Source organism: Anolis sagrei, chromosome 4 (genome assembly GCF_037176765.1).
Source record: "Anolis sagrei isolate rAnoSag1 chromosome 4, rAnoSag1.mat, whole genome shotgun sequence".
Taxonomy (NCBI): Eukaryota; Metazoa; Chordata; class Lepidosauria; order Squamata; family Dactyloidae; genus Anolis; species Anolis sagrei.
Genome location: NC_090024.1, coordinates 243,080,928 through 243,102,448, shown reverse-complemented (window position 1 = coordinate 243,102,448; position 21,521 = coordinate 243,080,928). Strand labels below are relative to the sequence as shown.

The following is a 21,521-nucleotide window of genomic DNA, read 5'->3' as shown; positions in this document are numbered from 1 at the left end:
TGGAGAGGAGCAAACCACTGACCACCTGCTGCAATGCACCCTGAGCCCTGCCACATGCACAATGGAGGACCTTCTTGCAGCAACACCAGAGGCACTCTAAGTGGTCAGATACTGGTCAAAGGATATTTAATCAACTACCAAACTCTTTTTGTTTGCTTTGTTCTGTTAGAAATGTAATATAATGGACTGGTTGCTCTGACACGACAAATAAAATAAACCAGTGTTTTAACCTGCACCCCCGTGTTCCCCAAGGGAAGTAGTTCTTTACAGCCTGCAATCCTGGGCCGCTCTTACTGTAAGCTTTGCAATATTCCTGCGATAATGTATGTGAAGTGCTTGGAGCAGTTGGAAACAGCCTTAAATATTAGCATTGCTATGATTAAAAATAATTTCAGGAATTGGATTTTAATGGCCTTTTAATGGCGTCATTTTACACGCATTCTAACTTCGCCGTCGCCAGTTTTCTCTCTCCCTTTTCTGTTTCTACACTTAGTGCCAAGGCCATTTCCAAGCTTTGGGGGCCTATGGCTTGGCTAGGCATGTGTGCATTCATTTGTGTGCACTTTGGTGCAAAAGGGTGTTCTGCACCATCACTACCCTGTGCTTGTTGTCCCTTGGAGGTGTAGTTTTGCAAGGTCTTGAGCCTTTTCTACCAAACACCAGTAATGTTTCTCTAAACTACAAGTCTCAAGATTGCGTAGCAAGGAGATATGGCTGTTCTAATGTTTGTTTGTTTTTTGTCGTGTCAGGAGTGACTGCAAGTCGCTCCTGGTATGAGAGAATTGGCCATCTGCAAGGATGTTGCCCAGGGGACGCCTGGATGATTTGATGTTTTTATCATCCTTGTGGGAGGCTTCTCTCATGTCCCCGCATGGGGAGCTGGAGCTGATAGAGGGAGCTCATCCGCCTCTCCTCTAATTCGAACCTGCAACCAGTCAGTCTTCAGTTCTGCCGTTACAAGTGTTTAACCCACTGCGCCACCGGTGCTAATAGTGCTATTTATTTATTGTTTCAGAAGCAAACTGAGGGTACATTTGTAATGTATTTAAAAACACAAAGTTTTAAAGCTTGGCATTATAGGAAATGTCCTTTGACCAGTATCTGGCCCCTTGGAGTGCCTCTGGTGTTGCTGCAAGGAGGTCCTCCATTGTGCATGTGGCAGGGCTCAGGCTGCATTGTAATAGGTGGTCAGTGGTTTGCCCTTCTCCAGACTCGCATGTCGTGGATTCCACTTTGTGGCCCCATTTCTTAAGATTGGCTCTGCATCTCGTGGTGCCAGAGCGCAGTCTGTTCAGCGCCTTCCAAGTCGCCCAGTTTTCTGTGTGCCCAGGGGGGAGTCTGGTATCAGCCATTGGTTGAGGTTCTGGGTTTGAGCCTGCCACTTTTGGACTCTGGCTTGCTGAGGTGTTCCAGCGAGTGTATCTGTAGATCTAAGAAAACTATTTCTTGATTTAAGTCCTTGACGTGCTGGCTTTTTTCTGTTGTTGTTGTGTCAGGAGTGACTTGAGAAACTGCAAGCCGCTTCTGGTGTAAGAGAATTGGCCTAGGGGACACCTGGATGATTTGATGTTTTCATCATCCTTGTGGGAGGCTTCTCTCATGTCCCCACATTAGGAGCTGGAGCTGATAGAGAGAGCTCATCCGCCTCTCCCCGGATTCGAACCTGCGACCTGTCCGTCTTCCATCCTGCCGGCACAGGGGTTTAACCCACTGCGCCACTGGGGGCTCCGACATGCTGCTCCGACAAAACGGGATGAGCTGGAGATGTCTCTGCCTTGGTCTTTTTACTATTGGCTGCTACTTCCCAGCGGATGTCAGGTGGTGCAATACCAGCTAAACAGTGTAATTTCTCCAGTGGTGTAGGGTGCAGACACCTGTGATAATGCGGCATGTCTCATTAAGAGCCACATCCACTGTTTTAACGTGGTGAGATGTGTTCCACACTGGGCATGCATACTCAGCAGTAGGGCAGATGTCTTCACTGTGTCTGGTTGTGATCCCCAGGTTGTGCCAGTCAGCTTTCGTATGATATTGTTTCTTGCACCCACTTTTTGCTTGATATTCAGGCAGTGTAGGTCAGGGCACGGTCCAGAGTGACTCCCAGGTATTTGGGTGCGCTGCAATGCTCCAGTGGGATTCCTTCCCAGGTAATAATCCTCAGAGCTCGGGATGCTTGTCTGTTCTTAAGATGAAAGGCACATGTCTGTGTTTTAGATGGGTTGGGGATCAGCTGGTTTTCCCTGTAATAGGCAGTAAGAGCACCTAGAGCTTCGGAGAGCTTCTGTTCAACCATCTCAAAGCTCCCTGCTTGAGCAGTGATGGCACGATCATCAGCATAGATGAAGCTCTCTGTCCCTTCTGGCAGTGGCTGGTCATTTGTGTAGATGTTGAACATGGATGGAGCGAGCACGCTCCCCTGAAGCAGGCCGTTCTTCTGTTTCCGCCATCTGCTTCTCTGGCCCTGGAACTCAACAAAAAAGCTCCTGTTTTGTAGCAGGTTTCCTACGAGGCGGGTGAGGTGGTCGTCCTTTGTGATATTATACATTTTTCTCAGGAGGAGGCGGTGGTTTACAGTATCATAAGCTGCTGACAGGTCTATGAAGACAGCTCCTGTGATCTGCTGCCTGTCAAAGCCATCTTCTATGTGCTGAGTCAGGTTCAGCACTTGCGATGTGCAGCTTTTGCCTTTCCTGAAGCTAGCTTGCTGTGGAATCAGACAGGGGTCTATGTTTTCCATAACTCTATGCAGAATACGTCTCTCCAGAACTTTGTAGAGGTGGCACAACAGGGAGATTGGTCTGTAGCTTTTTGGATCATTACGGTCTTTGCCTGGTTTCAAGATGCTGATGACTCTTGCTTTCCTCCAGATTTTGGGGATCTGACAGGATGCAGTGCAGTTGTTCATCAGCTCCAGTAGCCAGCACTTTGCTTTTGGGCCAAAGTTCTTGATTTGTTCCATGATAATAATAATACTCATGTTGCCTAGGACAGGTATGGGCCAACTTGAGCCCTCCAGGTGTTTTGGACTCCAACTCCCACAATTCCTAACAGCCGGTAGGCTGTTAGGAATTGTGGGAGTTGGAGTCCAAAACACCTGGAGGGCCCAAGTTTGCCCATCCTAGGAGATTCTTGGGGTCTCCTGGGGTCAACTCTTTCCTCTGTCCTTGCAGAGGTCACACTTCCTTAACCTGCCTCCCGGGAGGGTAAATAAGATAAGAAGACTTAGGCTTGAGTCCTTGTCTCTGCAAGGGGTGGGTGGCTAAACGCCGGGGAATAATCGGAAGGGAGCGACAGATTCTCTTGGCGTTTTTTCCTCCAAAGCTTAACATTGCTGTTGCCGCAAACTCCAGTCCGTTTCGGGACATCCAGGTCCAACGCCAGGCTGGTTAAAGTGGTGCCAAACTGCATTCCTTCTCCAAGAGTCTGCGGAGAAAGGAGCGAGAAGGGGGGCGAAAGTGAGACCAAGCCAAAGCCATCTGTCCCTTGGATAATTATCCTTAATGACGATCTCTGGCCTCCAAACAGGAACACCGCGCAGGAAATAGTGTGTTTCCTTTGGGAAGTCTGCAGCCAGGATTTGGGTAATGGGGGAGAATGAGGAGCACTGGTAGAGCAATGCGTTCGAATGCCAGGAAAATATTTAGGATGGTCAGAGCTGTTGCTTCATGATGTGGATGAGCCTCCTTCTCTGGATGGCCATCCGTCGGGAGGGCTTTAATGGTGGTCATCCAAGATTGGGCTGGGATTCTTAAGGCATCTCTTTCTCCTTCCTCTTCATTGCTTTCTTAACCCTTTCGCTCCTTTTTCCCAGGATGAAACGTCGGTGAGCAGCGAGGATTTTGATATGAGCGACTCCACATGGATGTCAGCTGACCAGCATCTCAACTCCAGTTTGAGCCCCAGTCAGGCGGAAGGCATGCGCAGCCCGCAGAACATCCACAGCCAGGAAGACGGTGAGCATCATTTGGGAGGGGGACACTATACCTTAAAGCAGGCACGGGCCAACTTCGGCCCACCGGGTGTTTTGGACTCCAACTCCCACAATTCCTAACAGCCTGGAACTCAACAAAAAAGCTCCTGTTTTGTAGCAGGTTTCCTATGAAGTTTTCCTATGAGGTTTCCTATGAAAAGCACGGGAAGCTTGAATTGTGGGAGTTGGAGTCCAAAACGCCCGGAGGGCCGAAATTGGCCCATAGCTGCAACTACACACGCAACAAAGTAAAAGTCCAGTCACATACTATTACATGATTTTTTGTTCCTGGGTTATAAATGTCATTTCCTAACTGGTTCTATCATCAAAACATGAGGAAAGTTTATTAAACTTCCAAAACTTTGTTTCACAGTCAGTACTGAAATAACACTTTCAAACCAGGAACAGATTTTTGAATTTTGTTTCAGTGTTGTTGTTGCTTTTGTTGTTTGAAACACAACAAGATGAGTGCACAGCAGACACTCTGCTGGCTGTTGTATTGGATCACACATTGGACACTTCCCAAGTGTCTAGGACTGTGTGATGTATCGGCGAATAATGCATGCAGATCCAAGTAGGGTGGCCTTTTGCAGCTGGCAGATGGCAGCTTTTGCAGCTGGCAGCTGGCACCCAGTGTGCCGATCACCACTGGGACCACCTTGACTATTATTATTATTATTATTATTATTATTATTATTATTATTTTACATCAGTCTTGCCTGGGTGTTGTAGGAGCTGCTTCCCCTACTTTCATCCCTTCTTTCCCTCCCTTCATACTTTTTCCCTTTTGCTTTCCCTTCCTTCCTTCCTTCCTTCCTTCCTTCCTTCCTTCCTTCCTTCCTTCCTTCCTTCCTTCCTTCCTTCCCTCCCTCCCTCCCTCCCTCCCTCTTGCCTGCCTGCCTGCCTGCCTGCCCGCCTTCCCTCCTTCCTTCCTTCCTTCCTTCCTTCCTTCCATCCATCCATCCATCCATCCATTCTTCCATCTATCCCTTCCTTTCTCTCTCCTTTCTCTTTTTCTTTCCCTTTCACTTTCCCTCCTCTCCCGCTCTGAGAGGGCCTATCTTCACTTCACTTCACTTCACTTCACTTCACTTCACTTCACTTCACTTCACTTCACTTCACTTTATTTCTTAATACCTCCCAATGTCTTCATGGCAACATGGCTCCTTTCCTTTCTTCCTGCCTTCCCTTCTCTTCCCTTCCCTTCTCTTCTCTTCCCTTCCCTTCCCTTCTTTTCCCTTCCCTTCCTCTCTCTCCCTTTCTCTCTTTCCTTCCCCTCTACTTTCTCCCTTTCCAGCTCTGAGACCTACCTCTCAATGTCTTCATGGCAACATGGCTCCCTTCCCTACTTGCTTGCTTGCTTCTTTCCTTCTTTCCTTCCTTCCTTCCTTCCTTCCTTCCTTCCTTCCTTCCTTCCTTCCTTCCTTCCATTTCTTCCTTCCTTCCTTCCTTCCATTTCTTCCTTCCTTCCTTCCATCCATCCATCCATCCATCCATCCATTTCTTCCTTCCTTGCTTCCTTCCATTTCTTTCTGTCTTTCTTTCTGTCTTCCTTCCTTCCTTCCTCCCTTCCTTCCTTCCTTCCTTCCTTCCTTCCTTCCTTCCTTCCTTCCTTCCTTCCTTCCTTCCTTCCTTCCTTCCTTCCTTCCATTTATTTCTTCTTTCTTTCTTTTTCTTTTTCCTTCCTTCCTTCCTTCTTTCTTTCCTTCCTTCCATTTCTTTCTTCCTACTTTCCTTCCATGTCTTCCTTCTATTCCTTCCTTCCATTTCTTTCTTCCCTTCCTTCCTTCCTTCCTTCCTTCCTTCCTTCCTTCCTTCCTTCCTTCCTTCCTTCCTTCTTTCCTTCCTTCCTTCCTTGCCTGCCTGCCTCCCTCTCATACATATACCACATTCCTTTTCCAGTGCCATCACAGAGGGCCACTCTATCTAGCAACAGCCTTTGTGGTACGCACAAACAAACAAACATACGTATTTTAACTTGTATGTATGGAGACCCATATCCCATTTTTACCTCTTGAACGTGACACATGAGAAGAGGGAGCTCTTTGCAAGTAGCAAGCTAGTCGTCCAGTATGTAGTCTGTTTCCTGATAAGCTGACTTTCTATTTGCAAGTATCTTTTTTGCATGGTACCTTTAGCAGAATGTTTAAAGTGTGTTCCCCTTCATTTGCATCCTGAAGTGGTGTGATGCACATCCCAATGCAATGCAGGCCAAAGCAGACTCGATGGGGATGAGTGGTGGGTGCGAATCCTTCCTTCGCAGAAGGGAGTCCAGATAACAGGATGGGTCAAAGGCAAGCTGCATGGGTCAGAGATCACCTCGGTGGCATTTGGGCAGGGCTGGTGGACCGAACCTTCGCCCAGGCTTCGTCCTGGAGTTCCTGAATCCCCCATTGTCCCCTGGCTGGTGGGGCCCGAGAGGAAATGCCTGCCCCCCTCTCCTTTAGGAGCACTCGGAGGCTGGCTGCTTGGAGAGGCGAGCGAGCGAGCGAGGGGGTGCAAAGGGACAAAAATACCTCCCTCTGTGGAAGGCAAGAAAGGCCCATTGTCCTCCAAGCACCACATCGCCCAGAAGAGAAGGAGAAAGGGAGAAGGAAGGGGCCCTCCTTAATTCCCTCTGCCTTTCTGGGGCAGAAAATCAAAAGCCATGCAGAGATATAGAATACTTGCTTACCTACTTACTTAGGCGATTACTCGTAGCTCGTGGTGTCTTGGTGGTGGGTCCGTAGGTGGCTGTGGAACCCTATTCTTGACCTGCATGTCCTCCTACAGTGAGGGCATTGGTTTCCAGGTGGAAGGTCATCCCAGTCAGGGTTGGCTTGATGCACCTTCCTCTTGGCACGTTTCTCTCTTCGCCCTCCATTCGTGCCTCTTCAAATTCTGCAGCACTGCTGGTCACAGCTGACCTCCAGCTGGAGCACTCAAGGGCCAGGGCTTCCCAGTTCTCAGTGTCTATGCCAGAGTTTTTAAGGTTGGCTTTAAACCTATCTTTAAATCTCTATCCACCAACATTATGTTTCCCGTCCTTGAGTTCGGACTAGAGTAACTGCTTTGGGAGACGGTGGTCGGGCATTCAGACAACATGGCCGGTCCAGCGGAGTTGATGCAGAGGACGATCGCTTCAATGCTGGTGGTCTTTGCTTCTTCCAGCACGCTGACCTTTGTCCACCTGTCTTCCCAAGAAATTTGCAGGATTTTTCGAAGGCAGCGCTGATGGAATCGTTCTGGGAGTTAAATGTGAAGTCTGTAGACAGTCCACGTTTCGCAGGCGTATAGCAGGGTTGGGAGGTCAAGGGCTTTATAAACAAGCCAATTCTGGGCACCACAATTCAAGAGAGATATTGACAAGCTGGAATGTGTCCAGAGGAGAGCGACTCAAATGATAAAGGGTCTGGAGAACAAGCCCTATGAGGAGCGGCTTAAGGAGCTGGGCATGTTTAGCCTGAAGAAGAGAAGGCTGAGAGGGGATATGATAGCCATGTATAAATATGTGAGGGGAAGTCATAGGGAGGAGGGAGCAAGCTTGTTTTCTGCTTCCTTGGAGACTAGGACGCAATAGAACAATGGCTTCAAACTACAAGAGAGGAGATTCCATCTGAACATGTGGAAGAACTTCCTGACTGTGAGAGCCGTTCAGCAGTGGAACTCTCTGCCCCAGAGTGTGGTGGAGGCTCCTTCTTTGGAAGCTTTTAAACAGAGGCTGGATGGCCATCTGTCAGGGGTGATTTGAATGCAATATTCCTGCTTCTTGGCAGAATGGGGTTGGACTGGATGGCCCAGGAGGTCTCTTCCAACTCTTTGATTCTATGATTCTATGATTCTAAGCAGCTTGGATACTTGGAAATGGTCTGTGCAAAAGGTGATGCAGCTGGTTAAGAAGCCAGTGCAATTCTAGGCTACATCCGTCCGAGGACTGTGTTTAGACCAGGCATGGGCCAACTTGGGCCTTCCTTCCAGGTGTTTTGGGACTTCAACCCCCACAATTCCTAACAGCTATGGGCGTTGAAGTCCAAAACACCTGGAGGGAAGGCCTGATCTGGCCCATGCCGGAGAAGCAGAGTAAGGAACACTGTGCATGGCATCTTGACCATTGCCAAATCAGTGATAGATTCGCCCCAGAAGACCCAGGGAGGGCTGGTACAAGGAGGCGCCTTTCACGTTTGGAGGGCAGACCCAGAACAGGGCCACTTTGTCCTCCCGGCCAGTCGGCTCCGGCCGCATCGCAGCCGCAACGGCCAGCCGGCTTCTCCTCCTCCCCAAAGAGCCCACGGACCTCCATGCAGAGGGATCAACGAGGTCTTGATCGGCCGGGGAACAAGGTAACATCAGAGGAGCCGTTTGCTGGACATCCACAGCCTGGGTTCTTTGTTTTGTGTGTGTTAGGTCAGGCAGGAAAATAATAAGAAAGGCACAGATATGGGATGAGTGACCCTTGGCTTGAGAACAGAAATTTTATTTTCATGTCAGGAGTGACTTTAGAAACTGCAAGTCGCTTCTGGTGTGAGAGAATTGGCCGTCTGCAAGGACGTTGCCCAAGAGACGCCCAGATACGTTGATGTTTTCCCATCCTAATGGGAGGCTTCTCTCATGCGAGTTGCTTCTGGTGTGAGAGAATTAGCCGTCTGCAAGGACATTGCCCAAGGGACGCCCAGATATTTTGATGTTTTACCGTCCTCGTGGGAGGCTTCTCTCATGCAAGTCGCTTCTGGTGTGAGAGAATTAGCCGTCTGCAAGGACATTGCCCAAGGGACGCCCAGATATTTTGATGTTTTACCATCCTCATAGGAGGCTTCTCTCATGCAAGTCGCTTCTGGTGTGAGAGAATTGGCCGTCTGCAAGGACGTTGCCCAGGGGACGCCCAGATATTTTGATGTTTTACCATCCTCGTGGGAGGCTTCTCTCATGCAAGTCGCTTCTGGTGTGAGAGAATTGGCCGTCTGCAAGGACGTTGCCCAAGGGACGCCCAGATATTTTGATGTTTTACCATCCTCGTGGGAGGCTTCTCTCATGGGGAGCGGGAGCTGACAGAGGGAGCTCATCCGACACTCTCTCTGGATTCAAACCACTGACCTATCGGTCAGCGGTCCTGCCAGCACTGCCAGCACTATCGGTCAGCAGTCCTACAAGGTTTAACCCATTGTGCCACTGAGGATTCATTGAGAACAGAATGTCTGGAAAGAGTCTTTACAGACCGCAAGCCAAGCTGTGTGATGCAGCGGCTCAAAAAGCCAATGTGATTCCAGGTTGCATCAAAAGGAGTACTTACTTACTTAGGCGATCCCTCGTTGTCTGAGTAGGGTAGTCTTCCAAGATCAGTGTTCTGGTGGGTCCGTAGGTGACTGTGGATCCCGTTTCTTGACCTGCATCTTCTCCCGCAGTGAGGGCATTTGTTTCCAGGTGGAAGGCGGTCTCGGTCGGCGTTGGCTTGATGCACCTTCCTCTTGGCACGTTTCTCTCTTCCACCCTCCATTTGTGCCTCTTCAAATTCTACAGCACTGCTGGTCACAGCTGACCTCCAGCTGGAGCGCTCAAGGGCCAGGGCTTCCCAGTTCTCAGTGTCTGCATCAAAAGGAGTTTAGTGTCCAGGTTGAGGGAAGCCATAGCCTCTCGCCATTCTGCTTTGGTCAGACCTCACTCGGAGTAACACTGTGTCCATTTTTGGGCAAAGCAATTCAGTATTGATAAACTGGACAGTGATTGGAGTAGAGAGACCAAAAGAGTCCAAGATCTGGAAAATATGAATCCCTGTGAGGAGCAGCTCAACATTAGGAAGAACTTTCTGACTGTCAGAGCTGTTCAGCAGTGGAACTCTCTGGTGGAGGCTCCTTCTTTGGAGGCTTTTAAACAGAGGCTGGATGGCCATCTGTCAGGGGTGCTTTGGATGCAATATTCCTGCTTCTTGGCAGAATGGGGTTGGACTGGGTGGCCCAAGAGGTCTCTTCCAACTCTGTGATTCTATGATTCTATGATTCTGAAAAAAGTTTGGAAAAGAGCTGGGTTTAGCTTGGGTATCTGACGATTCAGAGAGGACCTGATAGGTAAAGGTAAAGGTTTTCCCCTGACTTTAAGTCCAGTCGTGTCTGACTCTGGGGCTCATCTCCATTTCTAAGCTGAAGAGCCGGTGTTGTCTGTAGACAGCTCCAAGGTCACGTGGCCAGCATAATTGCATGGAGTGCTGTTACCTTTCTTCTGCAGCGGTACCTATTGATCTACTCACATTTGCATATTTTTGAACTGCTAGGTGGGGCTAACAGTGGGAGCATAAGCATAAGCTGGGGCTAACAGTGGGAGCTCACCTCACTCCCCGGATTCGAGCCTGCAACCTTTCAGCCAGCAAGTTCAGCAGCTCTGCGGTTTAACCTGCTGCGCCACTGCAGGCACCATGATAGCCATGCTTAAATATATTAAAGGATGTGATATTGAGGAGTGGGGCAGGCTTGTTTTTGACTGGTCTGGAAACTAGAGTACAATGGATTCGAATTGCAGAAAAAGAGATTCTACCAGGCCTCCCAACCTCTGAGGATGCTTGCCATAGATGCAGGCAAAACGTCAGGAGATAATGCTTCTGGAACATGGCCAGACAGCCCGGAAGACTCACAGCAACCCATTAGGAAGATGGATAGTAGTGTTTGGCAGACCATCAGGAAACACAGCCTTTTCTCTTGGTCATGTGGGTCCTGTGTGGGAAGTTTGGCCCAATTCTATCATTTGTGGGTTCAGAATGCTCTTTGATTATAGGTGAACTATAAATCCCAGCAACTACAACTCTCAAATGTCAAGGTCTATTTCCCCCAAACTCTACCAGTGTTCACATTTGGGCATATTGAGTATCTGTGCAAAGTTTGGTCCAGATCCATCATTGTTTGAGTCCACAGTGCTCTCTGGATGTAGGTGAACTACAACTCCAAAACTCAAGGTGGGCACTGGCCCACCAAACCCTTCCAGAATTTTCTGTTGGTCATTGGAGTTCTTTGTGCCAAGCTTGGTTCAATTCCATCATTGGTGGAGTTCGGAATGCTCTTTGATTATAAGTGAACTATAAATCCCCGCAACTACAATTCCCAAATGTCAAGCTCTATTTTCCCCAAACTCCACCAGGGTTCACATTTGGGCTTATTGAGTATCTGTGTCAAGTTTGGTCTAGATCCATCATTAATTGTGTCCACAGTGCTCTCTTTATGTAGATGAACTATAATTCCAAAATTCAAGGTCAATGCCCACCAAAGCCAGTATTTTCTGTTGGTCATGGGAGTTATGTGTGCCAATTTTGGTTCAATTCCTTCATTGGTGGAGTTCAGAATGCTCTTTGCTTGTAGGTGAACTATAAATCCCAGCAACTAGAACTCTCAAATGACAAGATCAACCTCACTAGTATTCAGATATGGGCGTATTAGGTATTTGTGCCAAATTTGGTCCAGTGAATGAAAACACATCCTTTGTATCAGATATTTACACGATGATTCATAACAGTAGCAAAAGTTACAGTTATGAAGTAGCAATGAAAATAATGTTATGGTTGGGGGTCACCACCACAGGAGGAACTGTATTACGGGGCTGCGGCATTAGGAAGGTTGGGAACCACTGTGCGGAAGCGTCCGGCCCTCTCCGTAGGCCTTGCCCGGCTTTGCTCTCCCTAATCTGCCCTGAGCCGCCTGTCGTTCCTTCACCCCTCCTTTTCTCTCTGCTCTCATCCCTTCTGCCAGTGAATAATTTATGGCGCTGCTCCGCTGCTCCGCATCTTGCCTGGCTGCTGTTTCAGCCGGAGAGGGGACGACAACGTCAACAACGATGATGATGATGCTGTGGCCGGCTGTCTGCTCCAAGCCAGACAATGTCCTCCACCGGAAGCCCAGCTTAATGCTGGAAGGAAACCATTGCGCCTCCTGTTTGTCCCCAAAGCCGGGCATGAGTGGCATGCAAAGGGTGCTGCTTCCACTCCCACCCACCCAGGACCCATCCCCCCCACCCAGGACCCATCCCTCCACAGGGGGTGATTATTCTCTCCCCCATTCCATCACACGCACGACGATTGGTGGGTTATTCCTGGAGCCCTCGAGGAGCCAATTGGTGATAGGTGGGGCCGCCTCGAAGGGGTGGTTTTCCTTGGGCCACCGGCTGACTACACCGGGGAGGATGCGGCTTGCATAAGGCCATTGTTCTCCCGAGTCAAAGGAGGCTTTTGTCTGCTTTGGGGCTGGCAGTGGGACAGAGCCCGGGAGCAAAGGAGGGAAAGAGGGAGGCACCCTTCGCCCCACATTTCGGGAGATCTGACTTTCTCCTTGAGACACCCGCCTCCCTCCCTTACTTTCCCATTCAAGCCAGCCGGATTGTGCCCCCCTCCACTCCATTTGGTTGCAAAACAAGCAAATCATGGCAGGACCATCCAGTCCAACCGTGTGATGAAGCAGTTGGAAAAGCCAATGCACTTCTAGGCTGCATCAATAGCAACATAGGGTCTAGAGTTTCTCAACCTGGGGGTCGGGACCCCTGGGGGGGTCGTGAGGGGGTGTCAGAGGGGTCGCCAAAAACCATCAGAAAACACAGTATTTTTTGTTGGTCATGGGGATTCTGTGTGCGAAGTTTGGCCCAATTTTATCATTGGTGGGGTTCAGAATGCACTTTGATTGGAGGTGAACTATAAATCCCAGGAACTACAACTCCCAAATGTCAAGTCTCTTTCCCCCAAACTCCACTAGTGTTCACATTATTGAGCATTCATGCCAATTTTGATCCAGATCCATCATTGTTTGAGTCCACAGTGTTCTTTGGATGTAGGTGTACTACAACTCCAAAACTCAAGGTTAATGTCCACCAAACCCTTCCAGTATTTTCTCATGGTCATGGGAGCTCTGTGTGCCAAGTTTGGTTCAACTCTATCGTTTGAGGAGTTCAGAATGCTCTTTGATTTTAGGTGAACTATAAATCCCAGCAACTACAACTCCCAAATGACAAAATAACCCATCCACCCACCTACCCCCAATATTCAAATTTGGGTGTATCGAGTATTTGTGTCAAATTTGGTCCTGGGAATGAAAAAACATTCTGCATATCAGATATTACGATTCATAACAGTAGCAAAATTACAGTTATGACATAGCAACAAAAATAATGTTATAGTTGGGGGTCACCATAGCATGAGGAACTGGATAATAGGGTCACGGCATTAGGAAGGTTGAGAACCACTGTTCTAGATCCAGGGAAGTCATAGTACTTCTATATTCTGCTTTCGCCAGTTCCCACTTGGTATAAAACCGCGTCCAGTTCTGAGCAAAGCAATGCAAACAGGATATTATTATTATTATTATTATTATTATTATTATTATTATTAGAAACACAACAAGATGAGTCTACAGCAAACAAAATAACTCTGCTGACTGTTGTATTAGATCACACGTCAGACACTTCCCAAGTGTCTAGGACTGTGTGATGTATCGGAAAATATTGCGTGCTGATCCCAGTAAGGTGGCCTTTTGCAGCTGGCAGATGGTAATCTTGTCAGCACCGATTGTGTTTAAGTGCAGGCCAAGGTCTTTACGCACTGCACCCAGTGTGCCCATCACCACTGGGACCACCTTGTGCCAATCACCACTGGGACCACCTTAACTGTCTTGTGCCAGAGACTTTATTATTGTTGTTGTTGTTATTGTTGTTGTTATTATTATTATTATTATTATTATTATTATTATTATTATGATACACAACAAGATTCGTACACAGCAAACAAGATCACTCTTGTTTGCTGTGTACATTCACAACTTAGATGGAGGCAAAACGTCAGGAGATAATGCTTTTAGAACATGGCCAGACAGTTTCTCACATATCAGAAACTTCCCAAGTGTCTAGGACTGTGTGATGTATCGGTGAATAATGCATGCAGATCCCAGTAAGGTGGTCTTCTGCAGCTGGCAGATGGCAATTTTGTCAGCACTGATTGAGTTTAAGTGCAGGCCAAGGTCTTTAGGCCCTGCACCCAGTGTGCCGATCACCACTGTGAGCACCTTGACTGGCTTGTGCCAGAGTCTTTGCAGTTCGAACTTTAAATCCTCATATCGTGTAAGCTTTTCCAGTTGCTTCTTGTCAATCCTGCTGTCGCCTGGGATTGCAACATCGACGATCCATACTTTGTTTTTTAACACAATGGTGAGGTCATAGAATCATAGAATCATAGAATCAAAGAGTTGGAAGAAGTATTGTGCTCCAAAACTCTTGTCAGTCTAGACTCAAAAGTCCCAGAGTAGTTTGAAGTGTTCATTTTCTGTAAACTTTTCAGGCCTGTGGTCCCACCAGTTCTTTGTCGCAGGCAGATGGCATTTGTTGCACAAGTTCTGTGGATCGTCTGAGCAATGGTGTTGTGCCTCTGCTTGTAGTCCGTCTGCTTGATCTTCTTGCAGCAGCTGAGGATGTGATCCATCGGTTCATCTGCTTATTTGCAGAGTCTACACTTGGAATTTGTCAACTTTTAATTTTTGGCTTTGATCATCTGGAATATTGTGTCCAATTCTGGGTACCACAATTCAAGAGAGATATTGACAAGCTGGAATGTGTCCAGAGGAGGGCGACTAAAATGATCAAGGTTCTGGAGAACAAGCCCTATGAGGAGCGGCTTAGGGAACTGGGCATGTTTAGCCTGAAGAAGAGAAGGCTGAGAGGAGATATGATAGCCATGTATAAATATGTGAGAGGAAGCCACAGGGAGGAGGGAGCAAGCTTGTTTTCTGCTTCCTTGGAGACTAGGACGCGGAACAATGGCTTCAAACTACAAGAGAGGAGATTCCATCTGAACATTAGGAAGAACTTCCTGACTGTGAGAGCCGTTCAGCAGTGGAACTCTCTGCCCTGGAGTGTGGTGGAGGCTCCTTCTTTGGAAGCTTTTAAGCAGAGGCTGGATGGCCATTTGTCAGGGGTGATTTGAATGCAATATTCCTGCTTCTTGGCAGGGGGTTGGACTGGATGGCCCTTGAGGTCTCTTCCAACTCTTTGATTCTATGATTCTATGATTCTATGATCATTATCATCATTATCATTCTTGTCCTCATGGACAACAAGTTAAACACGAGCCAGCGACATGATGTGGCGGCTCAACAAGCCAGTAGGATTTTGGCTAGCACCAATAGGAGCCTAGTACCTAGATCCAGAGCACCACAATTGAAGGGAGATGTTGACTCTAAACAGGAATGCGTCCAGAGGAAGAAGACGACTCAAAGGATCAAGGGTCTGGAGAACAAGCCCTATGAGGAGTGGCTTAAAGAGCTGGGCATGTTTAACCTGTAGAAGAGAAGTCTGAGGGGCAGACATGATAAGAGCCAGGGATCAAGAAGTGAGGGGAAGTCATAGCGAGGAGGAGGTAAGGTTGTTTTCTGCTGCCTTGGAGACTAGGATATGGGTGTCCACATGTGTTATCCTAGGGCCTGGCAATTTTGGTCTCTATAACTGGGAGTAAAGGAATATTGTCTTTCAGCATTCCACACTCCAGATGCATTTCCCATGTCTCTTCATGGAATTGTTAAAACCATACGTGTAGCCATGTGCAAATATGTGAGGGCAAGTCCTAGGGAGGAGGGAGCAAGCTTGTTTTCTGCTTCCCTGGAGACTAGGACGCAATGGAACAATGGCTTCAAACTACAAGAGAGGAAATTCCATCTGAACATGAGGAAGAACTTCCTGACTGTGAGAGCCGTTCAGCAGTGGAACTCTCTGCCCCGGAGTGTGGTGGAGGCTCCTTCTTTGGGGGCTTTAAAGCAGAAGCTGGATGTCCATCTATCAGGGGAGTTTTGAATGTGATTTTCCGGCATCTTGGCAGAAAGGGTTGGACTAGATGGCCCACGAGACCTCTTCTAACTCTAGGATTCTATCTATGATTATATGATATTGTCAAAGGCTTTCGTGGCCAGAATCACTGGGTTGTTGTAGGTATTTTCGGGGCTATATGGCCATGGTCTAGAGGCATTCTCTCCTGACATTTCGCCTGCATCTATGGCAAGCATCCTCAGAGGTAGTGAGGTCTGTTGGAATTAGGACAATGGGTTTATATATCTGTGGAATGGCTGGGGTGGGGCAAGGAGCTCTTCTCTGCTGGAGCTAGGTGTGAATGTTTCAACTGACCACCTTCATTAGCATTTGAAGGCCTGGCTGAGCCTGGGAAAATCTTTTGTTGAGAGGTGTTAAGATGTGCCTGGTTGTTTCCTCTCTGCTGTTTTGCTGTTGTAATTTTAGAGTTTTTTAATACTGGTAGCCAGATTTTGTTCATGAACATAATAATAATAATAATAATAATAATAATAATAATAATAATAAAGGATGATGATAAGGTTGATGACAGATCCCGAGTGTAGACTCCTCAAGGAAGCTGATGAATCAATGGATCACATTCTCAGCTGTGCAAGAAGATCGGCAGATGGACTACAAGCAGAGGCACAACGCCATTGCTTGGATGATCCACTGTTCTTACAGAGGCACACGAACCGCTATATGCAATTGTGCAGAAGCATTAGATCAGGCATGGGCCAACTTGGGCCCTCCAGGTGTTTTGGACTCCAACTCCCACAATTCCTAACAGCCACTGGCTTTTTGAGTTGCTGCATCACATTGTTGGCTCATGTTTAACTTGTCCATGATGATGATGATGATGATGATGATAATGATGATGATGATGATAATAATGGATGATGATAAAGTTGATGACAAATCCCGAGTTTAAACTCCTCAAGGAAGCTGATGAAACAATGGATCACATCCTCAGCTGCTGCAAGAAGATCGGCGGATGGACTACAAGCAGAGGCACAACACCATTGCTCAGATGATCCACTGTTCTTACAGAGGCACAAGAACCCCTATATACAATTGTGCAGAAGTGTTAGATCACTGATGGGCCAACTTGGGCCCTCCAGGTGTTTTGGACTCCAACTCCCACAATTCCTAACAGCCTACCGGCTGTTAGGAATTGTGGGAGTTGGAGTCCAAAACACCTGGAGGGCCCAAGTTGGCCCATGCTTGCATTTGATCCTTTCTTGCATGGATTGAATGACCTCTGTGCTTCTAAGTGCCCAGCAAGTTCTGCCCTTGGCCTTTCCCTCTCTTTCTTCTCCTCCTTTGGCCTGAAACACCTTGCTGTTCCTCGTAATCCTTTGATTGTCTCTGGCAGGAGAGCAAGCCGGCTCCCAAAGGAAAGCAGGCAGGTGATCTTTGCACACCTGGCTCGGAGGAGGAGGAGGAGGTGGTGGATCCGGTTACCTTTCCGGCCTCCTCGTCGCCATGCGATGGCTGTGTGGCCCCCCCTCCCGCGGTGCCCTGGATTAGCAAGAAGGAGCAAGGCCATTTGGGATAGGGGGGTGAAGGGGGGGTCGTCTCTCATTGGCCTGTGGGTCGGCCTGCCATTGGCCACCCGCAGAGGGAAAGAGGGGGGCTCTGTTGCCGTGGCGATGCCGGCCAGGGTGGCTGCACATCCGCCACCAGCCCGTGCCTCCCTCCACGGAGTAATGCGCCTTAATCCTTCGGAGAGGAGGCATCATTGGATGAAGCCGGGAAAGAGGGGAGGAGGGGGAGGCTGCCAGGCTGGGATCCTTCTTGCAATGTTTCCCTGCGCATGCATGCACTCATGCGCACATGCATGCACACCCCACAGCAAAGTGTGTGTCGCAAGATTACACTATTTTATATAGCACTGAATATCCAACTATAGAGTTGGAAGATATCTCCAGAGGTTATCTAGTCCAACCTCATGCAGGGCACAACAACAACAACAACATGCTTTATTTATCTTGCGCTCTATCTTCCCAAGGAGATGCACTGAATATCCAGCCACAGAGTTGGAAGATACCTCCAGAGGCCATCTAGTCCAACCTCATTCTGCCATGCAGGGCACAACAACAATAACAACACCACCACCAACAACAGCATACTTGATTTATATTGTGCTCTATCTTCCCTGCGCATGCATGCGCTCATGCATGCACTCATGCGCACATGCATTCACACTCCCACAGCAAAGTGTGTGTCGCAAGATTACACTATTTTATATAGCACTGAATATCCAACAATAGAGTTGGAAGGTATCTCCAGAGGCCATCTAGTCCAACCTCATTCTGCCATGGAGGGCACAACAACAACAACAACATGCCGTATTTATATTCCGCTCATATCTCCCCGAGGAGACGCATTGAATATCCAGCCATAGAGTTGGAAGATACTTCCAGAGGCCATCTAGTCCAACCTCATGCAGGGCACAACAACAACAACAACAACAACAACAACAACAACATGATTTATTTATATTGCGCTCTATCTCTCTGACGAGATGCACTGGATATCCAGCCATAGAGTTGGAAGATACTTCCAGAGGCCATCTAGTCCAGCCTCATTCCGCCATGCAGGACACAACAACAACAACAACAACAACAACAACAACAACATGTTTTATTTATATTGTGCTCTATCTCCCTGAGGAGATGCACTGAATATCCAGCCATAGAGTTGGAAGATACCTCCAGAGGCCATCTAGTCCAACCTCATTCTGCCATGCAGGGTGGCACAATAACAACAACAACAACAACAACATGCTTTATTTATATTCCGCTATCTTCCCAAGTAGACACATTGAATATCCAGCCATAGAGTTGGAAGATACCTCCAGAGGCCATCTAGTTCAACCTCATTCTGACATGAAGGGCGCAACAATAACAACAACAATATACTTTATTTATATTCCGCTCTATCTCCCCGAGGGGACTCAGGTCAGATCACAGTACACATATGGGAGAAACATGCAATGCCGTTATACAATTAACAGAGACAGTACATAAACATAGGGAAAGGCTTCCCATCTTTTTCCTGTTGTCCATAGACATCTTCCTGATCGAATTGTCAGCATGTCTTTATGGGTGCCTTTTACCTTCCCACCAAAGCGGGACCTTTGGTGGGAACTCACATTACTGTTTTCGAACTGCTAGGTAAGCAGAAGCTAGGGTTGACAGTGGGAGCTCAACTCAACCCGCAGCTTGTATTGCCAAACTTCTGGTTGGCAAGATTTTCTGCAGCTAGCACAACCCACTGTGCTAATCGCGGCCCCTTTGATAATCCAAGCCCTCCCGACAGATGACCATCCAGCCTCTGCTTAAAAGCGTCCAGAGAAGGATGGAGATTCCTAAGGAGCATATTCCATTGCCAAACAGCTCTTTCCATCAGGAAGTTCTTCCTTATGTCAAGATGGGAATGTCTTTTCTTGCCATTTGAATCCATTGCTGCCTTGTAGTCCAGTCTCCAGAGTAGCAATAATGATGATGATGATGATGTTTTGTTGTTGTTGTTATGAGCTGTTTGACTGGGAAACGTGCGGCCTGGGAATCCAATGCAATCTCCCCTGGATATCTTTAAACTGAGGCTGGATGGCCATCTCTCAGGAGGGCTTTGATTGTGTCTTCCTGCCTGGCACAAAGGAGGTTGGACTGGATAGCCTATGAGGGTCCCTTCCAACTCTGGTAGGCTGCCGTGGAGCAATACATCCAAATTGCAAGGATTACAAAGGAGGTTGGACTGGATGACCTCTGGAGGTCCCTTCCAACTCTGGTAGACTCTTGGTTGTTGTGGAGCAATACATCCAAATTGCAGAGATTGCAAAGGAGGTTGGACTGGATGACTTCTGGAGGTCCCTTCCAACTCTGGTAGACTCTTGATTGTTGTGGAGCAATACATCCAAATTGCAGGGATTGCAAAGGAGGTTGGACTGGATATCCTCTGGAGGTCCCTTCCAACTCTAGGGGAATATCTTGGAGCAATAGATCCAAATTGCAGGGGAAGCAACGTTAGGAAGAACTTCCTGACAGTAAGAGCTGTTTGGTAGCGGAATACTTACTGACTTACTTAGGCGATCCCTCGTAGTCTGAGGATGATGGTCCTCCAAGTTTGGTGTCCTGGCGGTGGGTTCGTAGGTGACTGTGGAGCCCTATTCTTGACCTGCATCTTCTTCTGCAGTGAGGGCATTGGTTTCCAGGTGGAAGGCTGTCTCGGACAGGGTTGGCTTCCTCTTGGCACGTTTCTCTTTTTCACCCTCCATTCGTGCCTCTTCAAATTCTACAGCACTGCTGGTCACAGCTGACCTCCAGCTGGAGAGCTCAAGGGCCAGGGCTTCCCAGTTCTCTGTGTCTATGCCAGAGTTTTTAAGATTGGCTTTGAGCCCATCTTTACATCTCTTTTCCTGTCCAACAACATTCCGTTTTCCGTTCTTGAGTTCGGAGTAGAGCAACTGATTTGGGAGACGGTGGTCGGGCATCCGGACAACATGACCAGTCCAACGGAGTTGATGGCGGAGGACCATCGCTTCAATGCTGGTGGTCTTTGCTTCTTCCAACATGCTGGTTGGGCATCCGGACAACGTGGCCGGTCCAGCGGAGTTGATGGCGGAGGACCATCGCTTCAATGCTGGTGGCCTTTACTTCTTCCAGCACGCTGACATTTCCCCGCCTGTCTTCTCAAGAGATTTGCAGGATTTTCCGGAGGCAGCACTGATGGAATCGTTCTAGGAGTTGCATGTGACATCTGTAGACAGTCCATGTTTCCCACTCGTAAATCAGGGTTGGGAGGACAATACCTTTATAGACAAGCACTTTGGTGTCCCTACGGATGTCCCAGTCCTCAAACACTCTCTGCTTCATTCGGGAAAATGGTGCACTTGCAGATCTCAGGCGGTGGTGTATTTCAGTGTCAATGTTGACATCTGTAGACAGTCCACGTTCTGCAGGCGTAGAGCAGGGTTGGGAGGACAATAGCTATATAACCAAGCACCTTGGTATCCCTACGGATGTCCCGGTCCTCAAACACTCTCTGCTTCATTTGGGAAAATGCTACACTTGCAGAGCTCAGGTGGTGTTGTATTTCAGTGTCAATATTGACATCTGTAGACAGTCCACGTTTTGCAGGCATAGAGCATGGTTGGGAGGACAATAGCTATTTAAACAAGCACCTTGGTATCCCTACGGATGTCCCGGTCCTCAAACACTCTCTGCTTCATTCGGAAAAATGCTGCACTCGCAGAGCTCAGGCGGTGTTGTATTTCGGCGTCGATGTTGACTTTGGTGGAGAGGTGGCTGCCAAGGGAGCGGAGATGGTCAACATTTTCTAATGTTACACCATTAAGCTGCATTTCTGGCATTGGAGAGGGATTGGCTGGTGACTGCTGGAAGAGGACTTTGGTTTTCTCGATGTTCAATGACAGGCCGAGCTTCTTGTATGCTTCTGCGGAGGTGTTTAGAGTGGCTTGTAGGTCTTCTTCTGAATACGCACAGACAACGTTGTCATCAGCATACTGGAGTTCCACTGCTGGAAGAGGACTTCTTCTAAAGAGGACTTTAGTTTTCTCGATGTTCAATGACAGGCCGAAGGTGTTTAGAGTGGCTTGTAGGTCTTCTTCTGAATGTGCACAGACGACATTGTCATCAGCATACTGGAGTTCCACTGCTGGAAGAGCACTTTGGTTTTCTCGATGTTCAATGACAGGCCGAAGGTGTTTAGAGTGGCTTGTAGGTCTTTTTCTGAATGCGCACAGACGACATTGTCATCA

At 48.0% G+C, this 21,521-nt stretch overlaps 1 protein-coding gene across 7 annotated transcripts in view; it reads left to right on the top strand.

Moving 5' to 3' along the window:
* The window catches only part of NOL4L (nucleolar protein 4 like), a 202,751-nt gene that overhangs the window by 158,160 nt on the left and 23,070 nt on the right, over nucleotides 1–21,521 (top strand). For 4 of the 7 annotated variants that reach the window (XM_060771821.2, XM_060771823.2, XM_060771822.2 and 1 more), the window contains one exon: nucleotides 3,812–3,953. In XM_060771821.2, coding sequence (XP_060627804.2) covers nucleotides 3,812–3,953 — 142 coding nt within the window. The other 3 variants (XM_060771825.2, XM_060771824.2, XM_067468288.1) reach the window with 3 other exon arrangements.